This window comes from Haplochromis burtoni, unplaced genomic scaffold, assembly GCF_018398535.1.
Source record: "Haplochromis burtoni strain Fernald_Lab_line unplaced genomic scaffold, NCSU_Asbu1 Contig_1258, whole genome shotgun sequence".
NCBI classification, from domain to species: domain Eukaryota; kingdom Metazoa; phylum Chordata; class Actinopteri; order Cichliformes; family Cichlidae; genus Haplochromis; species Haplochromis burtoni.
Window position 1 is genome coordinate 6,124 of NW_024583619.1, and position 22,843 is coordinate 28,966.

Genomic DNA, 22,843 nt, shown 5'->3' on the forward strand with positions numbered 1-22,843 from the left:
GTTTTATGAAAGCCATTCAAACTTTTAGAAATCTCTAAGAATGATGAAGAAGAAACACTTCCCCACCCAGGGAGGTGGAGGTGGCTGGAGGTGCAAGGTTTTTGGACACCTGCTCAGGGCGGGCTCAAGATGCATCAGTGAAAACGCCTCCATTGTTTTCAATCACGCATTTTGCAGTGATAGTAGTGATTTGTGTTAAGACGTGGCACCCGGAAGATGCATCTCAAAGTTAAAGTTCTGTTTCTCTTTAGCGTAACTGCTGAAGAGGAAGAAAATACCACTCTTCTGTTCTGAGTCTGCTGATGCAGATATCTGTGACAGAGCTTTTGCTTGAACGTGGCACAGGATATGGAGAAAGATGGGGAAGATTATTTTTGTTACATCCAACATGAAGAGGAAAAGAAAGAGACGCGCTGTCCATGAAGCTGAAGGTCAGCAAGACAAGGTCTGAATCATCCACCCCTCCACCTTTGTTAGTGAGCATCCCTCTGTGTCCACTCGTGTCTGACTCAAAATTTCTGAATTTCTCATTTATGTTTCATGGTTTCCTAAAATTTTGTCATTAGAAACAACAACTAACCTGAGCTGCTGTCAGGCGCTTTGGATCGGCAGCCTTGTGGAGTGGATGATGAAATCAGTGCATCATATAGACCCGGTGCTGTACAACATCCAGAAGTGATGAAGTCACATGGAGCTTCATCTTCTTTCTCTTCAGCTCAAAAGTGGCTCATTTCAGCATCTAAAAAACATCCAGGTGTGAAGTTTGAAGTACCAGCTTTACTTTGAATGGGATGTTTAGTGTGAAGCTTAGAAGCATTTTTTCAGAAATATTATCATAAGAAACATGTTCTAACAGGAAATTCACATCTTTTCATATTCTACTCATTCTGTTTCCAAATAAACTCGTTGGTTTCTCCAGTGTCGTCTTTGGTGCCTTCAGTCTACATACAGTCCTTCTCTTTATATTAATAAATGAGTTTAAAAGCCTAAAGTGTGTACTTGTAGCATTACAAAACTACATGTGTTTTCTGTAAAACACAAATAAACTATAACCTAACCCAAACTCCTGTACATCCCAAAGATGAAAATAAACGAAGCATCTTAGAGTCATAGTTCTTTACTTTTAGCACTCAGAGTGAAACATCTACAGCTGTAAGCTCCATAATAGTTGACCATCATTTTGTTACGGGGCAGAAACGTTTTTCTAATGTTTCCTTACAATATTTATTTTACAACATCAAGCTGTTATCATTTCAGACCACACGGGGGAGCCCTTTATATATTTTTTGGACTATAAGCAGTTTAGTCTAGCTGTGAACATGTGGGGAGAGAAAACATCATAATCCTTTATTTCTGTAGAGGTTTCTAGTCATCCAGGTCATCTTAGTCTATGGAAAGAAAATCTGGACTTCTTTAAGTTTCTTGAAGACGTTTCACCTCACATCTGAGAAGCTTCTTCAATTCTAAGAGGAACTGGTGGAGAGTCCCAGATTTAAGCCCTATGGAAGTGTCCCTAAGAGGGTCATGGACCCCCTATTGATCCTCTGCCTAAGCCAAGGTGTAAAAACGGCTGAGAGTCACAATCAGCCAAGGTTTAGGATGAACCCTTTGTAAGACTGGCATCCCCTGGGTATAGACGATGGTGTGTAGGGCGGTCAATGACTTTGTCCTTTTCAAGTTTTTGTAGGCAACTGATACGTTATTTGTGCTTGCTTTTGGGGTCTCGTTTTAAGGATTCATAGGTATTGAAGTCACTGCAGAGTGTAGTAATGTTTGTGTAATAAGCTGCTGTGTTTAGAACAACAGTGCACCTCCTCTTATCGGCTGGACAGCCTTCTTGTCTTGTATTGTGAGGTTGGACAGAGGAACTTTTTGCACTGTAGAGGGTGGCTAAAACTTTCCTCCTTATTTGCTCTGATCCTGTTTGTGTTAATTTATTAATCATTATGGTTGTTTCTGTGTCTGTTTTGAAGTCCACTATGGGTAACTGTTGAGGAGAAATGGCAAAATTGAGTTCTGTGGCTAGGACTTCAGTGAGATTCCTGTCTGAAAAGTTCTTCACTCATTTTTCTTGACTTTCTTTGGTTGTGAAGTCCTCCTGTTCTTGTCAATATTGTGTATGTGTTGACTGGGAAGTATAAGTTTTCATTAGCAAAGTAGGGAATTTCTAGAGTTGTCTTTCTTTTCCTTTAGAGTGTTGGGCCCCGCTGAGCCCTGGCCACAAACTTAAATAATGAAAACTCTAAAATAGGGTAGGGTAGAAGTTTGAGTTCTAACTAATCTTGTGCATCTATAGTGAAATGGACCTGTCTTATCCTTTCACTTGGAAGTTGATTTTGTGCACTCCATAGAATCGATAAAACTCTGCTCTGAGTTTGTTTCAAACTCTCTGAAACAAGTCTGCTCTGTCTGCATCTTAGATTGAAACTGACATGCTGAAGAGTTGTCCCTGTGGAGCTGTACATCAGAAAACTCCACTTAGTCACATGAATATTCTGGATGAGTTTCAAAAGATTTACTCCTTTTTTTCCTCTCATTTCTAACAGAACCAAAGGTCCAACCACCAATTCTGTTCTGCTTATCCGTGGCTTGATAACAGAGGCAGTAGCCGAGGCAAAGACGCCCAGACCTTTTTCTTTCCACTGAGGCATTCCTAGGCCAGCTCAGAGATGTCATTTCTCCAGCACGTCCTGGAGTCAGGTCTTGGGAGTGAGCAATACAGAGAGCACCTGGTGTGGGCTGGCCTGTAATGACAAGATACGTGACAGGATATGTTACACTATTTATACGTGATTCAGCAAGGTCTACAGAATATTGCTGGTCACATGTTCCCAGAGACTTAATACTTTAGCCATTAGCTGCACTAGGTTTTAACCAGCAGCATTTCTTTAACTTCCATTTGTCGAATGATGCATTTGGCAAAGTGCACCACTATTTGGAAAGCTCGTCTTTCCTCCTTGGTGCTGTTCCAATACTAGGTGCAGATATTTCCCATCAGGATGCTCTGGATGGTGCATGAGTAGAAGTTCTTGAGCAACCTCTGAGGTAGGTGGAAGTCTGAGTTGTCTGAGGAAGAAGAAACGCTAGCAGGCTCTTTTCACCAGCGTGTTAGTGTGACGTACTAGTTTCTTTCTAACAATTCTCTCCCTTTGTAAAGGTACATCTTGAACAAACAGCATAAACTGATCTCTGAAGAACTATTCATGGTAAGGGACACTAGAAGGATCACTAGCAAACATGCATCAACTGCATCAAAACATCTTCTGTATAACTTCCCTTTTCTGTTTACTTTCATAAAACCATTGCTGAAGAGTGAACACTTAATTTCTCTTGTTATACACACACCACCCTATCAGATGCTGTTACACAAGACTGCAATTTATTGCGTACTGGAGATGATCCTCCAGCTATTGGGGAACTAGACCCAGAGGGGGTAAGCTTGCCCTCAAAGATATTCAGCTGCTCAGATGAGCCAAGGCTACTGGAAGTGTTTCTCTCACTACATTTTCTTTAACATCTCTTTTAAATGCATAATTTCTTGTTCAGACATTTAAAAAACATTTTTAAAAAAAATGCTTATGACGGTCCAACAAAACTCACTTGGATGGAGAGCACACCTTATAATGGACTTGAGGACGTAGAAACACTGCGACCAGTAAAATCTTAAAATGTGTTTAAATATCAGCTTTTATTGCTGATATTGTTAATAATAATAATAATAATAATAATAATAATAATAATCTACACCTCTTCATAGTCAGGATTTTTTTTGAACCCCTATATCTGAAAGTATTTCTATTTTTGTTTATGACAAACAAACACACGATGGAGCATAAGAGTTCACTTAATTACATCAGTTGGATTCTAATAGACTAAATCACTGGGATTTTTACTTCCCAGAATAATTAGACAGTGAAAAAACCTTTTCATGTATTTTCAAACGGGAATGTGAAAGTGTCCGTCTTTAAACTTTAGCTCCGTCTCTATGCTGGGGGTCTGTGTCTGTCTTGGGCAGTGGCGGTTTTTGATACGGGCGACAAGGGCGTGGTGGGGGGCGGCATCACGGGCATCGGCAAAAAAATTAAAAATAAAAAAATTGCTCGTACTCATGCTGCCCCGACATCAGCCAGCGCATATTGGGAATGGCATAGGCACCGATCGGTTTTCTATCGCCCATTTGCTGGGAGTAAGGGCGCCCTCCGTTTGCGAGGTGCGCTGCTGCTTGCGGCACAGGGAGGAGAGGGCGGAGCGGCGGGATTCTGGGGGCTTACCATAATAACCAACTCACAAAATAAAAACAAACCAACAAACACGAAAACACCAGACATCATGATACAGACTTATAATTTGCACCGATGTTTTTTTCGAAATTCTATACGCGAAAAGTGAGCGCGAGAGCCCTCGGTGCGCCTGCTCGCTGCTGAAGTCAAAGTAAACTTTATTGTCATCTCCGCTACATACAGTCCAGTATATAGAGAGACGAGACGACGGGCTCCAGTGTACTGTAGCAGCTTGGCATAGTAACACAAAATTAGAAGAGTCTCTAACGGGTGCAGCCATTTATTTCCTCACCACACACGGCTCATTCTCTGGACGTTGAGCACCGTGAAAACTATAAAATAAGAAAAAATTGATACCCGTACAGTACTTTTTGAACTATAACAATGAGCAATAACAACAATGAGCTTAAGTTAATTCAGGCAAGTTCAAACAAGTAATTCTGAGATATACAGTCACAGATTAAATAAAACAAAAGGGGTTACTTCAAACAGCATCAAGGGATTACACAGTTCAGTTAAATAAAATATAACAACAGATCATCTCTCATCACATACCTCAGTCCGCTTGCCAAGGGTGCAAAACTCCGGTAAACACTTAAACACTTCGGCCCGTTTCTCATGGGGTGCTGCTAGCTTGCATGACACACATGTCTAGCTAAAAAATAGCACATGGATGTAAGTAACGTAAATACAGAATAAAAAGGTTTTCAGATAGCTCACAATACAAACGCAGCAACATACCTTACATTAGAAACACACTTATCATACTTATCAAAGTATTATCGTAACTTACATGGACTTTGTACAACTTATTCCTGCCGCGACAGACTGCTCTATACGCGTTACGGGGCATGCCTCTGAGCACATCTGTCCTTAGTGCGACTGCGCATACAGTTCCGACAACCCCCGCAAGGATGACTTATGGTACAGATCAGCGGTTCATTACACTCCCACCAATCATGCTATGATTTACAAACTAGCTAATCATACATGATTTGAACAACAACAAAATGAGACCACTTCAACCAATATACAGGTGTACAAACATCATAGAGCAGGTGCCACCTGGACTGTTACATTGTTTATGTCAGTATGTCAGTTCCTCTCAGATAATAACATGGTTGTTATTATTCTCTTTCAACAAGAACCACCAGTTTTTGAATAGGCCGCTCGATGATGGGGGGCTTGAAAGCACGGTCCTGTTTCTTGGTCTGACTTTGGACTCCTACTTGAACTTTGACCCGACGGACTAAACCATCATCGCCTTCGATAGTTTCAACGATACGCCCCAGTTGCCACTGACACCTTGGTAACATATCTTCCTTGATGATAACAATGTCATTCACTTTTAGATTACGGCGGGTTTTGTGCCACTTCTGTCTTGTGGAGACATTCATGAGGTATTCTCTTTTCCACCTACCCCAGAACTGCTCAGTTAAGTATTGTACTCTACGCCACCTCTTCGCTGCATACAAGTCTTCTCTCACAAATTTCCCAGGTGGTGGTAGAGCAACTTTGGACTTCATCAGTATAAGATGGTTCGGAGTAAGAGGTTCAGGTGCCTTTGGGTCACAGATACTGCCCACAGTCAAGGGGCGGCTATTTACAATAGCCATGGCCTCATAAAACAAAGTTCTAAGAGAGGCATCGTCTAGTCTTCCTGCACACTGAGCAGTAGTGGCATTTAGCACATTACGAATGGTTCTAATTTGGCGTTCCCAGATGCCACCAGCATGACTTGCAGAAGGAGCATTGAAAACAAACTCACACTGTTTGTCTGCCAGGAAAGCCTCCAGTGCCTGCATGTCACATTGTTTGAGAGCCTCTCTGAACTCATTTCTGGCTCCTACAAAGTTTGTGCCTTGGTCACAGCGGAGTTGGCAAACAGCTCCTCTGAGGCTGATGAAGCATCTAAGGGCATTGATGAATGCATCTGTTGATAGGTCTTCTAGCATCTCGATATGAACAGCACGTGAAGACAGGCATGTAAAGATAAGCCCATACCTTTTGTACTCCTTACGGCCCCGCTTGATGGAAAATGGACCAAAGCAATCCATACCAGAGTACGAGAAAGGAGCGGAGGCTTCAGTCCTTTCTTTCGGGAGCTCTGCCATGCGTTGCTCCTCGGTGGGGCGCCGAAGTTTTCGACATTGCACACATTTATGTATTAACTTGGCAACTGCTTTGCTTCCCCCAAGCACCCAAAACCCATTTGCTCTGAGTTCTGCTAGGGTTTGACTGCGACCCTGATGACAGATGGTGGCATGGTAATGAGACAGTATTAGTCTTGTAATGTGACTTTCCTTTGGAAGGATAACCGGGTGTTTTAGTTCTCGACTGAGCGTTGCCTTTGTCAGTCTTCCACCGACACGAAGAAGTCCTTCATCTAAGATGGGATCAAGACAACTTAGGGGGCTAGAGCATGGAAGAGAGTTGCCCTTCTGAAGTGTCTTTATGTCTTGCAAAAAGGCTTGTCGCTGAACCAGACTGATTACTAGTTCACAAGCTTTTCTCCTTTCCTCTACCGTCACAATGCTGCTGACACGATCTGACTTCATGCCTAGTCTCTTAATTCTTGCAACTACTCTGATGAGCGTTGTCCAGCTGGAAAAGCGGCTTAGACGGTTCAGAATGTCATTTTGCTCATTGGCATGGGTGGCAAAGGTTTTCACCGATTTAACTTCAGGGTCACAGACTAGCAAATCTGGTGAAAAATGTAGTGTTGGGTGTATCTCAGGTTTCCATAGAAATTTAGGACCCGATAACCAGTTCGTTGACAGAATGTCCCCTGCACATAGACCTCTCGAAGCGTGGTCAGCTGGGTTTTCTGCCGTATCCACATAGTGCCACTGAGCAGGGTCTGTGGTTTCTCGGATTAGCTGAACACGATTTGCGACAAACACATGGAATCGCCGTGCCTCATTGCTGATGTAGGCCAATACAACTTGGGAATCAGTCCAAAAGAATTCCTCGTCAATCTGCATGCCGAGCTCTGTTTTTAACATGACGCTTAGCCTTGCGGAGATTACTGCAGCCGAAAGCTCCAGCCTTGGGATGCTCATGAGCTTTGTTGGTGCAACTCTTGCTTTGGCTAACACAAGGCTACAGTGTACTTCATCCTTTTCATTCTTGTATCTGAGGTAGGAACATGCACCATAACCTATGTTACTGGCATCTGAAAAGTGATGCAGTTCCACCCTCACTATGTTGCCAAAGTCTGGAGGATGGTAGCATCTGGGTATCGCTATTTCCTTTAGCCTGTGTAGATCCCTTTTCCATTGCTCCCACCGTGCATGTAGGCTATCGGGAAGCTGATCATCCCAACCTATGCCCATGCGACACAGCTCCTGGAGAATACATTTACCACTCAGGATAAAGGGAGCTACAAGACCAAGAGGGTCGTAGAGGGAGGAGACAGCGGACAGGATACCACGACGAGTTGAGGGTTGGTCCCTTTTGTCAATGTTGAAGCTGAAGGTGTCACTTTCTATTGACCACTGAATGCCAAGTACGTGACCCTCCGCTGTTGAATCCAGGCTAAGGTTGAGAGGTCCAGTGGTTACTGCCCTTTCTGAAGGCGCAACACCACATAGCGCCTCCACCTTGTTCGAGTTAAATTTGTGCAAGTGTAAACCTCCAGTCTTACACAGCTGCTGTGCATTGATAATCAGGTCTGTAGCTTCTGTGACTGATGGGACGCTAGTCAGTCCATCATCAACGTAAAAGTTCTTTTCAATGAAAGCAGCAGCCGAAGGATAATCGGCTTCGCATTGCTGTGCAAGATATTTAAGGCCGAAATTGGCACACCCTGGAGAAGAACCAGCACCGAAAAGGTGCACCGCCATTCTATACTCTTGGGGTTCTGTTTCCAGCTGACCGCCCTTCCACCATAGGAACCTCAGGTAGTTCCGCATGTTGGGTGGAACATAGAACTGATGGAACATTTTTTCAATGTCGCAGGTGATGGCTACTGCTTCCCTCCTAAAGCGGCAGAGAACTCCTACTAGAGAGTTTATCAGATCAGGGCCAGTCAATAAGGTGTCATTCAGAGAGATGCCCAGAAACTTGGCTGAACAGTCGAAGACCACCCTAAGTTTATCTGGTTTCCTAGGATGGTACACCCCATGATGTGGGATGTACCAAATTGTCTCTCCCTCATGTGCTGGGGGGGCTGGTTCTGCAACACCTTTGCTGATGGTTTCCTCCATGAATGCTGTGTAATGGTCATAGTACTGCCTATTGGACCTTAACTTCCTCTTGAGGTGTTGCAAACGAGCTTCAGCCAGTCGCTTGTTGTTTGGCAGCATGGGTGGAGAGCTGCCCTTGAAAGGAAGTGGCATCTCATAGTGTCCATCCTTCCTTTTTGTGATTGTGCTGCCGAGGAGTTTTACAAAATGAACATCATCTTGAGAAACATATTTATCTTGATAGTTTCTTTCGCTGAAATCCATTTCTAGGACCTTTAACACATCATTGACCGGAGGCAATGGCATTTCCTTTACTGCCACTCTGTGTACAAAGCTTTGATGTTCCTTTCTATCAAGATATGGATTTGCTGATCCTATGATGCTCCAGCCAAGCACGGTTCTTTGAGCAAATGGATGGTTTTCTGACCCTACAATGACTTCTAGAGGGGCCAGTGCTGATGGGCAACCATAGCCAATCAGCAATCCCACTTCACAGTCTTGAAGTGGCTGCAGCTTGTTTGCCAGTTGCCTCAGATGTGGCCACTGAAGTGCGGTGTCCTTTGTAGGAATGTGAGACTTATCGACTGGGATGAAATCCCTTGTGTATGCCTGGCGTAGCTGAACATGCGACTCACTATGGAGCCCACGAACTTGCAATCCACAAGCCACTTTGCTAGCTATGACTGTGTCTACTGCTGTCATTGTACTGAGCCTTAATTGCACTGGCTGAGTCTTCACATTTAGTGCAGAGACCAGGGCCCGTATCCCTAAAGAATCTTTGTGCAAAAAGTGGCTCCTAGCGGCCAAATTCTAAGAAAATTCTCAGAGTCATGACGTTTTCTTAGAATTTCCCCTAAAAGTGACACGACAATCCCAGTTAATATAAAAGCTATTCCTCAAGATTCCTAGCGCTTAAAAGGGCTCCTAAGGCGAGATCTGCTAAGAGCAGGGAAGAGGACTTTTAGTGGCTTAGGAGTTCCCCTAAGCAGCTGCACAAAATGGCCAACAGAAGAGGCAGGAGAGATGTCCTGCAAACACTGGATGACAGGGAATTATTGAGATGCTACAGAGTGGATCGTGCAGGAATCATGTTTGTGGTGGATCTCCTTAGAGATGCAATTACTTCACCAACTCGACGCCACAACGCTATTACACCGGAGACGAAAGTAATCACAACCCCGAGGTATTTGGCAACCGGGAAAATGCAACAATGCAGCAGTGATGACTTGGGTCTGCAATCACAGACATTGCTAAAAGCTGAGCCGTGTTACCCTCGTTAAGACCACACTGGACTTGTAACGTTGTGATTTCTACTTCATTAAGGACAGCCTCTTGAGATAGGCCATCTTGTTTTCAACGGGGTCCATATGGGAGTGAAAGTACAAAATATGCCAGCTAGGATATTAATATGAGCAAATAAGACACGAATCATTATTTGAACAGGGTGTAATGAGTTTAAGTTTTCACATATTTTAGATTCTAATGTTAGGCTATAACCCCTACAGCTTACTATTCATTTTCCAGATATTTTCTTGAATGTGAAATATTATTTACAATTACAGTCAGCATAAGATTAGAGTATATAATATGTTTATTGATTTGAGGGTACATCCTTTGCTCATTATCACCAAAAGCTCATTTCCATCAAACTTGTAGGATCAACCAATCACGGCTTTTGAAATGATGACTCATACCTAGCAACGGGGTCAACCACACCTCCTCACTAAGATAGGATTTTCCATCCATTCCTTGCTCAGAGTTCACTGAAAATGTTCTGGAATCACTTCTAAGCTAAAACTCCTGGCAAGGAATTTTTAGGTTAAGTTAGGAGCTCTCTGAGAGGATTCTCAGAATCTTTAGGGATACGGGCCCAGATCTCCCAAGATGAAAGTTGAATCGCTCTGTGTGTCGAGCAGAGCATATGTGAGAATCTCACTGTGGGGGTCTTCTGCCAATGACACAAAAACTGGAACAATGCTAGACGTAGCTGAGGAGTATCTTGTCAATGTGTGTGACATGACATTGCGGACTTCCTTTGTCTCATTTCCTGCAGATGGTGAATCACTGTTTAACATTTCACTGGCTCCCTCAATTCTCTCTATGTGCAAGCAAGTTGGATGATTTCGACCACATATAGTGCATGTGTGCCTTCTTTTGCATTCTTTACTAGTGTGACCCTTTCTTAAACAGCCGAAGCAAAGACGGTTTTCACGAATGAAAGCTCTCTTTTCATCAGGAAGCCTTGTGGCAAAGGTTGGGCACTTGGCGACACCGTGTGTTTCATCGTTGCAGACGAAGCATGGTGGTCTTGGCTTTGAAATTAAGGTCCCTGGTTTACCTGCAGAGTGCTTAGCTTGAGCATTGGTGCTGAGTGCCTTGGTTCTCTTAGGAAGCCTTTCATCTGTTACTTTAGTGGTTAATAAGAAGGGAGAAGCAATGGGGTTGCAGGCTATTCTAGCTTCCCTTTGTAGAAATTTGGTGAAATGAGCAAATGGTGGATACTCTTGACATCTGTCTAGTTCATCCACAACAACGCGACCCCATCTGCGTACCAGCCATTCGGGTAGTTTTTTGAGAAGTTTATGATTTTCTTCACAATCATTTAGAATTGCCAGCCCTTTAACATGAGGGATGGCCTCGGCACAACTTTGAAGGAAATCTGAAAACTCTCTGAGGGCTACTGGGTCATTGGGAGCTATTTTTGGCCATTTCATCAGTTTATCCCTGAAAGCCTTTTGGACGACAAATGAACTTCCATACCTCTCCTGAAGAATCTCCCAGGCACCCTGATATGCATCTTCTGAGTTTCGATAGAAGAATCCTTCGACCGCCTTCCGTGCCTCACCTGCAAGATAACTTTTCAAGTACAACATTTTTTCGCCTGCGGGGAGGGGTTTGTGGCCAATCAATGCCATAAAGGATATCTTCCAGTCTATAAACTTTAAAGGGTTACCAGTGAACACTGTGGGTTCAGGTGCAGGCAGACGGTTGGAGACGAACAAGCTTGCAAGCTCCTGTGTTAAGCTGACCTCCTGTTGCTTTTGCAAAATCTCAGGTGGTGCACACTGAGGTCGAAATGATTCAGCCTGTGGATTCAATGGATTCTGAGATTCAATGATTTGGCTATCAAGTTGTGATTTGTCATCTGCTTCATACTTAAGGCTTTCCAATCCATCGTAGTTGTTGTAAGCTCTCACTCTGGCTGCTGCTACTTTTACCTCATTTTCTGCCTGTAGCTGTTGCAGTTTAGTTCTCTCTTCCTCTAGCTTTGCTGTCATTTCTGCAATCATTTGTGCTTCCTTGATTTTCCACTCATGCTCTAAGCTACTCAACTTGGCTTGCTGTTCATGTATTCGTTGCATTGCCTTCGCCTGTTCTAGTTTAGCTGCAAGGTCAGCTTCGGCATCCACACGTTTGCTAGAAGTCGTAGATGTGGCTCCAGAGTATGAATCTGAGCCCTTTGAATGCTCTGAAATAACTGTTTCTGTTTCAGTTTTCCCAAAAACAGATCCATACTCCTCCTTACTTAATATCATCCTTACACGCTCCTTCTCGAGCCTGTCATTAAAAGTCTTATCTATATCTTCTAGTCGTTTACTAATGAGATCACAAATTTCTGTTGTTAGGGCAACACACGCATCCATTTTCTTGACAACATCTGGAGTAGAAGTATGATTACGTCGGATAGGCTCATACAGTTCATGCATTAATGCTTCTTTAGCCTTAATGTCCGTTTGTGTTCTAACAAGGTCTTCGTTTGAGCAGAAACCTTTCAGCTTTGTTCTAACTCCTCTTGCTAACTCCTTCCAGTACTCATATGCCTTGCTAAATGACCTTTCATTTTTCTTGGCTTCCTGTTCATGCATCTCCTGCCCCTTTTCTGTTAGTCTTTGCTCTCTGGAGCTGGACCTGGCCTCTTGTGCCTCTGTAGATTTGTCTATTTCTTCAACAGGGGACAACATTATTATTAATTTTATTTTTGGCTTGTTGCACCTGCCCTTTTAAGTGTATATATCTGAACTCAAATGGGTTGAGTGGTGGTTTCAAACTTATTAACACTCAACTTAGATATTTACACCTTTAACCTCACAGACTGGCAACAAAACCCAAATAATACTGATGATGCCCTCAAATCAGACAATTTGCCACTTAAGTTTTTACAGAAGTACAACTGATAGCATAAAGCCCAGATTCAGTCTTAGACATTCTGATGTAAGAAATGTGGGATATTCAGCATCACAACTTTACATGCTACTGTGTTAAATACAGAAGAGGTCTTTCTTTCTTGCATTACTTTAGACTGCCATGTTGAAGATCATTTGCTCACACAGCTTACAAGATGAAGGTGTGCATGACATTGTATTTATAATGTCCTTATTTTGAGTCCTTTACTGATCCAGCAGTCTCTGGATGATGCGATACACTCCTTTACTCACAGTTCGACGAAAGAATAAGATGAGTGTAGATGGCTGCAAGGCAGCGATGAGTTTTCACTGTAGCAGCCCTTGGCATCAAGAACGACAGAAGAGTCTCTAACGGGTGCAGCCATTTATTTCCTCACCACACACGGCTCATTCTCTGGACGTTGAGCACCGTGAAAACTATAAAATAAGAAAAAATTGATACCCGTACAGTACTTTTTGAACTATAACAATGAGCAATAACAACAATGAGCTTAAGTTAATTCAGGCAAGTTCAAACAAGTAATTCTGAGATATACAGTCACAGATTAAATAAAACAAAAGGGGTTACTTCAAACAGCATCAAGGGATTACACAGTTCAGTTAAATAAAATATAACAACAGATCATCTCTCATCACATACCTCAGTCCGCTTGCCAAGGGTGCAAAACTCCGGTAAACACTTAAACACTTCGGCCCGTTTCTCATGGGGTGCTGCTAGCTTGCATGACACACATGTCTAGCTAAAAAATAGCACATGGATGTAAGTAACGTAAATACAGAATAAAAAGGTTTTCAGATAGCTCACAATACAAACGCAGCAACATACCTTACATTAGAAACACACTTATCATACTTATCAAAGTATTATCGTAACTTACATGGACTTTGTACAACTTATTCCTGCCGCGACAGACTGCTCTATACGCGTTACGGGGCATGCCTCTGAGCACATCTGTCCTTAGTGCGACTGCGCATACAGTTCCGACAACCCCCGCAAGGATGACTTATGGTACAGATCAGCGGTTCATTACAACAAACAATAAATATAAGAAGAGTAAGAAAATAAATATACACTTTAGGACTCGGGGTAAAGGGATCAATAACAATTTAAAATTTATAATTTACAGTTTGATGATTTAAAGTCTCACACACAACCTGTCGAAAGGGGAGGGAGACCTGCTGCTTCCAAATAGAGCACATTTCAGCTTATATACATGAGAGTGGAGTCTTATGGTGAATGTGATGGATTATCATCAATTTGCCAAATAAAAATACACTTTAATCAGACTGAGATCAGATCACTGAGATTTTCAAGTATTTTGAAAGAGTGTTTTTGTTTTGTTGTAGAATGTAAAAGTGCATATTTTTAAAGCACATTTGGTCAACATCTGTTGTTTAAATGTCCTAAATAAATAAAATAGACAATCCAAAAAACTAACTATATTATATTCAATAAGTGTCATTGGCAATGGTCAATAACACTTTAAGTTATGCTTAAGAACTGGGATGAGTCATGACTAAAACATGACTTTCTCCACTAATTGGCTAACTAAATGAGCTGGGACAAAACTCTGTGTTCCCACACAAATCAGTGTAGTCAGTGATTTCATTTACTCACTGTGGCTGCTCTGTGCCACTGAGTCACTAAGTAAACTAAATATAGCAGAGCAGAGTGTGCCTCCATGGGAGGAGCGGTGTTTGCACAATCACATCTACTTTCTGACGACTTCGAGCAAGGGAGTGAACTTAGAAGAGAAAACAACAAAGTACAGTGTAGATCTGTTTTCACTAATTAAAATAAATAGTTAGTGGTTTGAGCAAAACGATTCCATAAAAATGTGACACCAAAGCTGTTACACCCCAGCCCTGGGAAAACTGGCGTACAACATAAGACAAATAAAAATAAGGAGAAATGCCCCCACACTCCCTGCTCTCAAGGAAGACGAACCAACAAAAAACAGCTACCATGGATTTCACAACAGCCAGTCAATTTATCAAGTCCCAAAAGGTAGCAGGCATCAGGGTGAGCATGGCCAAAACAACAAACAAAAACTCGAGAAATGAAATGCAGCTGGCTTACCTTCACAGAAAACCCCAAACGAAAATTATAGGCATCTTACCTGCCTCCCTAACCAAAAACTGGAGAAAAGGTTCCCAAAGAAAAATGGCTTCTCACCCCTACAGCTACCGAGTAAGGAAAAAGTATCAACAACTATTTCCATCTATATACAACAAACCATTTACAACACAGGGGGAGATCACAACCATGACAAACTGAAACACAGGGCTTAAATACATAGAGGGAGCAATCAGGGAATGGACAACAGGAGGGAAACACAGCTGGGGCAAATCAGAACTGACGAGACAAGGAAGCGTAAACCGAACACACTGAGATAAGACAGACCTTCAAAGTAAAACAGGAAACACATAACAGTCACGCCTAAAACAAAACACTGACAACATCGAATCATAACATTTCCCCCCACCCAAAAATCAAACATTTAACCCCAAATGAAATGTTTGATTCATGACCTAGAGAGGACATCAACCATGACGTTGTCTAAGCCCTTTTTGTACCGGCTGTCAATGTTGAAGTCCTGGAGGAGTAAGGACCAGCGCATAAGGTAAAACAGGAAACACATAACAGTCACGCCTAAAACAAAACACTGACAACATTGAATCGTAACAAAGCCTTTTCATCTTAGTTAGCTGGCAGAGAGTTCAATGGTACGCAACAGATGCACTACTGACTTGCTCTCACAGTCTTTGAACTTTGTTGTGAGAAACTGTGTTTCTTGGCTTCCTGATTCAGGTTTATGCAGCACAGATGCTTCCTGTGATTTCGCTGAATGAACACTTTAGTCATGGTTTGTAGTGTTTGGCTTTCCATCTCCAATGTGACTCGTTACGGTGTGATATTTTTGGTTGCCAAGCTGTGTATGGAGGTGATTTTATAGCTTTGAAATTAGCTGGGAATGTATTGTGTTTTCTTAAGAGTCGAAAACCAAGGGGAAAGTTTAGAATGTGGTGAAGCAGTTAGGCAGGGAGGTTTCTAGTCAGGGTCAAGGTCCCAATGTACCCTCTGCAGTGGTTGCATCACTCAATTTCATGCTATCATCAAGCACATGCAGTCATTTATACCCACCATTAAGGCACAAGAAGCCGCTACAGTAATTTCCTAAATGACAGCTGTCACCACTCAGACAACCAAACCAAATGCTGATACGGAGGAGAAGTCAAAATCACAAGTCAAGACTTGTCAAGACAAGTTGCAAAAATCAAGAGGTGCATGACTGGCTCACATGACACAAGTGACGTGGCTAGCATAGTGAAGGGCCTGGGACAGGACCTTTCTGTGAGGAGTGTCACGGTTCTCTCCATTTCTCCCCATTTCTGCATTGGTACTGTCTGGCTTCTCCGGCTTCCTCCCAAACTCTAAAGACATGCAGTTAGTGGGGTTAGGTTAACTGGTGATTGTAAATTGCCCATAGGTGTGAATGGTGGTCTGAGGTACCCTAAAGATGATCCAAAAGTCACACAGACGCGATGGGAGTTTAGCAACAATTATATTTACTCGAGACGTTCGTGAGTGTGTTCTGCTCTATTTATATAAATAAATTGCAGCTTAGATGTGTTTTTTCAAAGGTGATCTAAGCCTGAGAGCTGTTTCCACACCATGTGCCCGGAGAGGGAAGAAGGCCTGAAGTTTAGGAGCCATATGGGAATTGATACTTTTCTCTGTCTTACTTACTCCTGTCTAGTTCCACATGTATGTGGACCTGGGCCGCTGGCTGATCTTACTCTTGGTCAGTCTGAGGGGGTTTTTTCTTCTTTTGACTTTCTAGAGTAAAAAGGCTGTGAAGGTTAACTGTTTCAGGCAAAAGTGTTGGTGAGGAAATGGCTTCATTCAATAGGAGCATGCTGTCAGTAACTCAGTATTTCAGGCTTGTTGTTATGTATCAAGTCTAAGAAAAGGTGCTGAGGGTGTCATTTGGGGTGTTGTGGAATTTTCTAAATAAAGTCTGCAACACAAAAAAGGCTGTGGTCAAGCTACTTCTTACTACGTGCAGGACAACACACATACACATCAAAACATAACAGGTTCACAGCAATGAGCGTTCTAACCATGGGGCGTCGCAGCGCCCCTTTCATACCATCGCACAAACTCTGTGTATCTTTTAGTTGCAACAGTCTTTTGTCCAACCCGGGCTATTGCTGAACAAAGAAGACTCCCATTATCTTTTCCCAGGCCAGCACCTGGCACTGACCCTGAGCTTCATCTGTCTGAGCAAAACAGTTAGCAGATAGCATAGTGAACATCATTAGGCAGCTAAGCAGTTTTCACAAGGTCATGCTGACACATACTTACTTCATCTTACGCATGCAAAGGTTATACAGAAATCATACAGTGAAATTCTAACCACCTAAATCTAAATGTGAGGGTTAACTTTAATTTTCCCATTACAGGGTGTTGAGATTTTAAATGGACTAACAATGAGGTGGAGTTGTTTCTGCGAGTAACACAAAAGTACAAAGTTGCAAAAGCGAGTGAGAGTTAAAGAATTTGAGGAAAGTTATCTGGAGCATGTACAGACTGATGTTAATAGAGCTTTCAAAATTCAGAGGAAACAAAACAACTGCTGTATAATAGCTTTGGTTAATTGGTCACATGACTAGGGAGTGTCTGCCTCCATGCACGCTGTGCTCACTCTACCAGTTCTACCTCTCTCTCTCTCTCTCTCTCTCTCTCTATGCTGTGTGCGTGTTAGTATGACCTACTGACCTATGACCTACTTAAATGAATAAAAAGTATAATGCTTTGCTAACGCTTATGCGGCGAAATCCCTAAAGTTATAATAATGTATTCCCACAATGGGCATTTACAGGAGATTGTGGTGGAGCAGGATCCCAGCACAGACGAAGGAAACAAGTCTGCTGATGGTGTTCGCTCTGTATCACCTGACCAAGCCTTTTGCTTAAACTTAACACGGGCTAAGAAGCAAGATGGACGAGATTGTTTTTGTTACATCCAGCATTTGTGAGGCTAAAGATCAACAAGACAAGGTCTAGTTCATCCACTCCACTGCCCGTGTCGGTAAGCATCCCTCCCTTTTGCATATGGCATTGAAATGTGAACACTACCCACCGTTCACCACAGCGAACATTTGTCGTAATTCCCATACACTTGGCACACACACCAGCACAGCACTTCAGGAGCCAACTCACTCTGATATGCGCGTGATATGATTGTTTATGTGTAAGGGGAGCATTTACAGTTAAACATATTCTGGAAATCCAATTCAGGTTCAACACTTAGGTCACATAGAAACATCTCATTGTATCTTTATGTTGAGCTTTGAACTGTATCATCTTTGGATTTCTGTTCAAAAAAATGCAGGACTGTAACTGAAACTTCCACTCACTAACATGCTTGCTCCAAAGCAGAGACATCTATCAGTGAGTCGTGCCAAACAGCAGATAGATGTCAGAGTTATGAATCCCATGTAAAGTGCAGATTAGTAACGTGAAAGATACCCTTCCACCTTACTGTGAGACCCTCCGGATTATAGAATGCCGCTCGCAGTAACACAGGCTTGGAGCAGAGGCTCCAGCCCTCCATTCCAGCCCTAACCATCACCTTAACCTTAAGATATTGTTTTCTAAAGTGATTCATGATCAGAATGTGAAACACATTTACATGTATAGCCCTGCATGGACTGGCACCAGCCCACATCTTCGATCTCCTACAGCCTTATGTCCCAAGCAGGTCCCTGAGGTCATCTGATCAGGGCTTACTTGCTATAAAACAGACTAAGATGGAAACTAAGGATATTAGAGTTTTTGCCACTGTGGCCCCGAGACTGTGGAACTCTCTCCCCCAAATCTTAAGAAATGTGGACTCAGTAGTTGTTTTTAAAAAACAACTCAAAACTCACCTTTTTAAAACTGCTTTTGATTAAATTTTGCCTCTTTTCTGTTTTACCTTTTTATTATTTGTTATCTTATGTCTAGCACGTTGTGACTCTGTCTAGAAAGGTGTAATATAAATCAAGTTTTATTATTTATTTATTTTAACAAGTTCAAAGTGTTTGAAGCAGTGCAAAGGAAAGACGTGGTCTGAGTACACAGTCTATGCTTAGTGGCCGCCTGAGTGATGACGATTACTCGGACGATAGCTCAGATTAGTGCGGTGTGGGAGGATAGTGTTTATTGACATTCCGAAGGTCCAAGGGAAGAAACAAATTTGAAATGAGCTAATTTTGTGCATAAAATTGTCAAATTTTCCAGCTTAAACATTTCCTATGTTATTTATGTTCTGTCGTGAATAAAATGTTGGCTCTTGTGATTTGAAAGTCTTTTCGTTTTTATTTTGTTCACATTTAAAGAACTTTTGTAGGTTTCGGACGTGTTGGCTAAAACAACGCTAACATATTAGAAATGAAGCTAACTAATACTTCAACTATAAGTTTAGTTTCCACCGGTGTTGCTTCTCTTCTTTGAAACCCTGACTTCACTTTTCACGGAGCATTTGACATTTCAATCCTGACGATTCTGATGGTTCAGATGGAAAATCAACATCTGTTCAATGTCTCCTTGCTATCTGGGATCCTAAAGTCATCAGATGGCTAAGAGCGCGTGCACCTGGACCAAACCAAAACAGGAAACAAAAAAAATGGGCGGGGTGGGGTCGGAGGAGGACTGGGTTTTAATCTTTGTTATCCAAAAGAAAAACGGATGCTAGCAAACAAACACGTTGTTTTTGAAGCAAACAATATTTTATGGTGATAAGTTCCTCCGCTGCTGGCACGTAATCTCTGCGCCTGTCTCTGCATAGTCCAATAAACAAACCGTGCTCCTTTCTCTGTTAACTATCCTACTCCAAGATGTCAGATTAGGCACCAGTTGTCGACCTTGAGAGAGAGACAGTGAGAGAAAAATAGAAACTCTGTAGAATCAATCTTTAGTCCATTAACACCACACCAGGATTTACAGCATGTTCCCGTAACAATAGAGCTAAATGTAAATGTTATGTTAAGAGACAGCGCATTTTAACACGTTATTGTGAGGTTGGTTTTTTATGAAAAAACCCCAGCGTGATACTAATTTTTCTCATCTCATACACAGTTACGAGGATTTTAAAAAGCTGTTGAATTTGAATTATTCTTCCCAGGAAGCCAGAAAGTAGATAATAGTAGAAAATAGTTTTATGCAATAAAACTATGATCATCGGGCTGGAAATATATTTCAGCTGAGCAACAAATGTTCTTGAAATTGTTGTAAAAATCACACAAACAACAGTTGTGTCGACCTTGTCTGCATTCTCACGTGTATCCATTCCACCCTTTCATCAAAGCCCTCGTTCTGTAAAATCAGAAATTCCAGAACTCTTAAAATGAAGCTTTAATGTAACTGAACTAGATGCTATGGGGAAGAAAAGTATCAGAACTTCTATTTTTAAAAAGTGCAGACAAGTCAAAACACCAAAACCTGACACAGGGATTATTGGCATGGCGTGTGATGTAGTAGGAGATGATAATTTGATGTTCACGGAGTTCTTCCTGCCTTTTCCTTCAAAAATGAGACTATCCACATCAGGCTGATAATCATCACTGCTCTGACTGCTTTTCCAACGTTGATGTTCAGTATATTCATGCAGTTGATTTTTTTTCACATCCCAGGATTGGATGACCAATCAGACGCCAGTAAAGATGAGCTAGTGTGTGGAGGAGGGTCACTCTCTTTAGGTTATATTAATCCATCGTTCCCCTGCTCCACTCAGAAGGACAGAGACTCAGGATGGCCCGGCCTCTGCAGCTCTTTGTCGTGGTCTCCTCCTTAATAGCGGCCTCTCTGTGTGATGTCTGTGTGGAAGCTGTTTTAGGAAGGCAGTTCACATTTCCAGAAAACTGCAGCAATGATGGAGGAGAACTGTTCCGGTGTGAGCCGCATGGGGAGGTGGAGGTGGCTGTTCTCCAGCAAGGTGTGTGGACACCTGCTCAAGGCTACGAAGACCGTATCAGTAACAATTCCTCCATTATCTTCTATCACGCATTTTACAATGATACCGGGGATTTTGTGTTAAGGTGTAGAGAAGGCGTGCAAATCAAAATGAAAGTTAAAGTTCTGCTTCCCTTTAACGTAACAGTCAAAGAGGGAGAAAAGGCCACCTTCCCGTGCTTTTATCAACGTAACTGCAGCAAGTCCGAGACTGTGCAGTGTGTGAAAAACGGGAAGCAGAATTTCACCACAGACGAAGGAAACACGTGTGCTGATGGCCGACTCTATGTGTCACCTAAACGAGACCTTTGCCCAAACGTAACACGGGCTAAGAAGCAAGACGGAGGAGATTATCTTTGTTACATCCAGTGTGAAGGGAAACGGTTCGCATCTGTTGTGAGGCTAAAGGTCAACGAGACATCCACTCCACCGCCTGCGTCGGTGAGCATCCCTCCCTTTTACACATGACATTGAAATGTGAACACCACAAACTCAAACTTGTGTCTGAGTTTAACTGAATATATGTTTCCTGTTCTCTGAAATCTTGTCATTAGAAACCACAACAAGCCTGAGCTGCTGTCAGCTTGACAGAGGAGCAGTGCTGTGCAACATCCACACACGATCCAGTCACACGGACCTCCCTGCTTCTCTTTAGCTCATCAGTGCCACCCGTTACACATATTTCTCATTTTTAGCGTCTAAAAACAACAAGTTAGAAGTGCCAGATTAGCTTGGAAACAATAAAGTTTTTCAGACTTATTATCATAAGAAATGTGTTCTAACAGGACAGTCATATCTCTTTATATTTTGTTCATTTCTTCCTTGATTTTTAGTTTATGATTAGTTTGCATGACTTTTACATTTTATCGATCTGCCTTTGTATTTCTACTCATCCTGTAACTCGTTGGTTTCTCCAGTGTCTTCTTTGGTGCCTTCAGTCTACATACAGTCCTTCTCTTTATATTAATAAATGAGTTTAAAAGCCTAAAGTGTGTACTTGTAGCATTACATAATTACATGTGTGTTTTCTGTAAAACACTATGTGTAACCAGACTTCATTATTATTATTTTTAGTTCCATCACAGTTGACCATCATTTCGGTACGAGGCAGAAATGTGTCCTTATATTTATGGAGGCAGGAATATTTTTCATTTCCCAATCGATGGTTTGGCATCATGTTCATTTATACAGAGAATCAAGAGCACAACTCAATTATTAGAACATTTCATTTATGCAGTAAAATCAGTTTATCTACAGGACTGAATGTAAATCACAACGGTTCAGCTGCGGAGCCGCATGCAGCTCTTTCATCCTTATACTGCGGCTCCGCGTGGCTTGGGAAAATAAATTATAAGTTTATTTTATTTGTGTTAGTTGTTTTTTAAAGTGTAGTTCTAAATTGGAAGATTATGTGATCTTGAAATACTAAGATAAAGTTATATTTTATTATTTTCGTCGTTCAAAATAAGTGTTACACTCGCGGAAAGCGGTATACCGGCCAAAACGCCATGTATTTTTCGAGACTTTCAACCCCAGGTAAGCCAAGTATGGAGAAATATAAGAGAACAAAAGTATCTGAAGAAAACGGATTCCCAGGCATCATTAAATTATCTTTAAAAGGTTAAATGATTCTACCAGTATGCCTAATTTGTGGAGAGAGACTGAGTAACAATAAAAAGTCAAATGTCGCAAGACATTTCCAAAATAAACACACAGCCTTCGCTGAAAAATATCCGGAGGGAGAAGAGGAAAAAAGTACTTTCAGAACTGATGCGGAAGGCTGATCTGAGAAAAATCAATTCAGTTGGATGAATTCTGCAAATTCAACTACATATGCAAGTTTTGTGGCCACAAAGGCACGGTAAGCCGTTCACGGACAGAGAATGTATGAAAGAATCACTCATTAAGATTTCAGAACACCTACCCTCGGACTTTGAAAGCAAGAGTGAAATTGTGCAGAAAATCTGAGAGATGCCTCTGTGCGAAGACTGTCAAAGATGGATATTTTCTGCCGGGGGCAGGGGGCATCTGCAAGGCTATGTGTGGTGAACACAAATGTGCTACCACATTTTGGTAAATTTTATTATTTTTAAGAAAAACATATGTCAGCAATTAAGACAATTATTATTTTACATTCATTACGTGTAGTCCATAACAATTGAGGAGAGTAAAAGTGAGAAATAATAAGCGGAAC

At 42.0% G+C, this 22,843-nt stretch overlaps 2 protein-coding genes and 1 long non-coding RNA gene across 6 annotated transcripts in view; 1 reads left to right on the top strand and 2 right to left on the bottom strand.

The window, feature by feature from the left end:
* The window catches only part of LOC102310257, a gene marked incomplete at its 3' end in the record, with an annotated part of 17,189 nt that extends 2,186 nt beyond the window's left edge, over positions 1-15,003 (bottom strand). Inside the window, 3 exon segments of one of the 2 annotated variants that reach the window (XM_005952235.3) lie at positions 581-739; positions 2,630-2,744; positions 14,772-15,003. 2 annotated transcript variants of the gene reach the window in all.
* Positions 4,539-13,677, bottom strand: LOC106633763. 2 transcript variants are annotated; one of them, XR_006053565.1, is made up of 3 exons: positions 10,342-13,677; positions 4,836-9,223; positions 4,539-4,612 (listed from the first exon to the last, which is right to left on the bottom strand). It is a non-coding gene; the product is annotated as an uncharacterized LOC106633763 (long non-coding RNA). The 2 variants fall into 2 exon arrangements; XR_006053564.1 differs by having other exon boundaries at positions 4,547-9,223; positions 10,342-13,068; positions 13,292-13,677.
* A 5,155-nt stretch (positions 15,004-20,158) lies between the features above and the next one.
* Positions 20,159-21,632, top strand: LOC102309740. 2 transcript variants are annotated; one of them, XM_042216776.1, is made up of 3 exons: positions 20,159-20,632; positions 20,798-21,090; positions 21,204-21,632. In XM_042216776.1, exons 1-3 carry the CDS (start codon positions 20,449-20,451, stop codon positions 21,219-21,221), a joined length of 495 nt encoding a protein of 164 aa, XP_042072710.1. In that variant the 5' UTR covers positions 20,159-20,448; the 3' UTR covers positions 21,222-21,632. The 2 variants fall into 2 exon arrangements, with proteins under 2 accessions (XP_042072710.1, XP_005952296.1); XM_005952234.2 differs by having other exon boundaries at positions 20,159-21,090.
* The last annotated feature ends 1,211 nt before the right edge of the window (positions 21,633-22,843 follow it).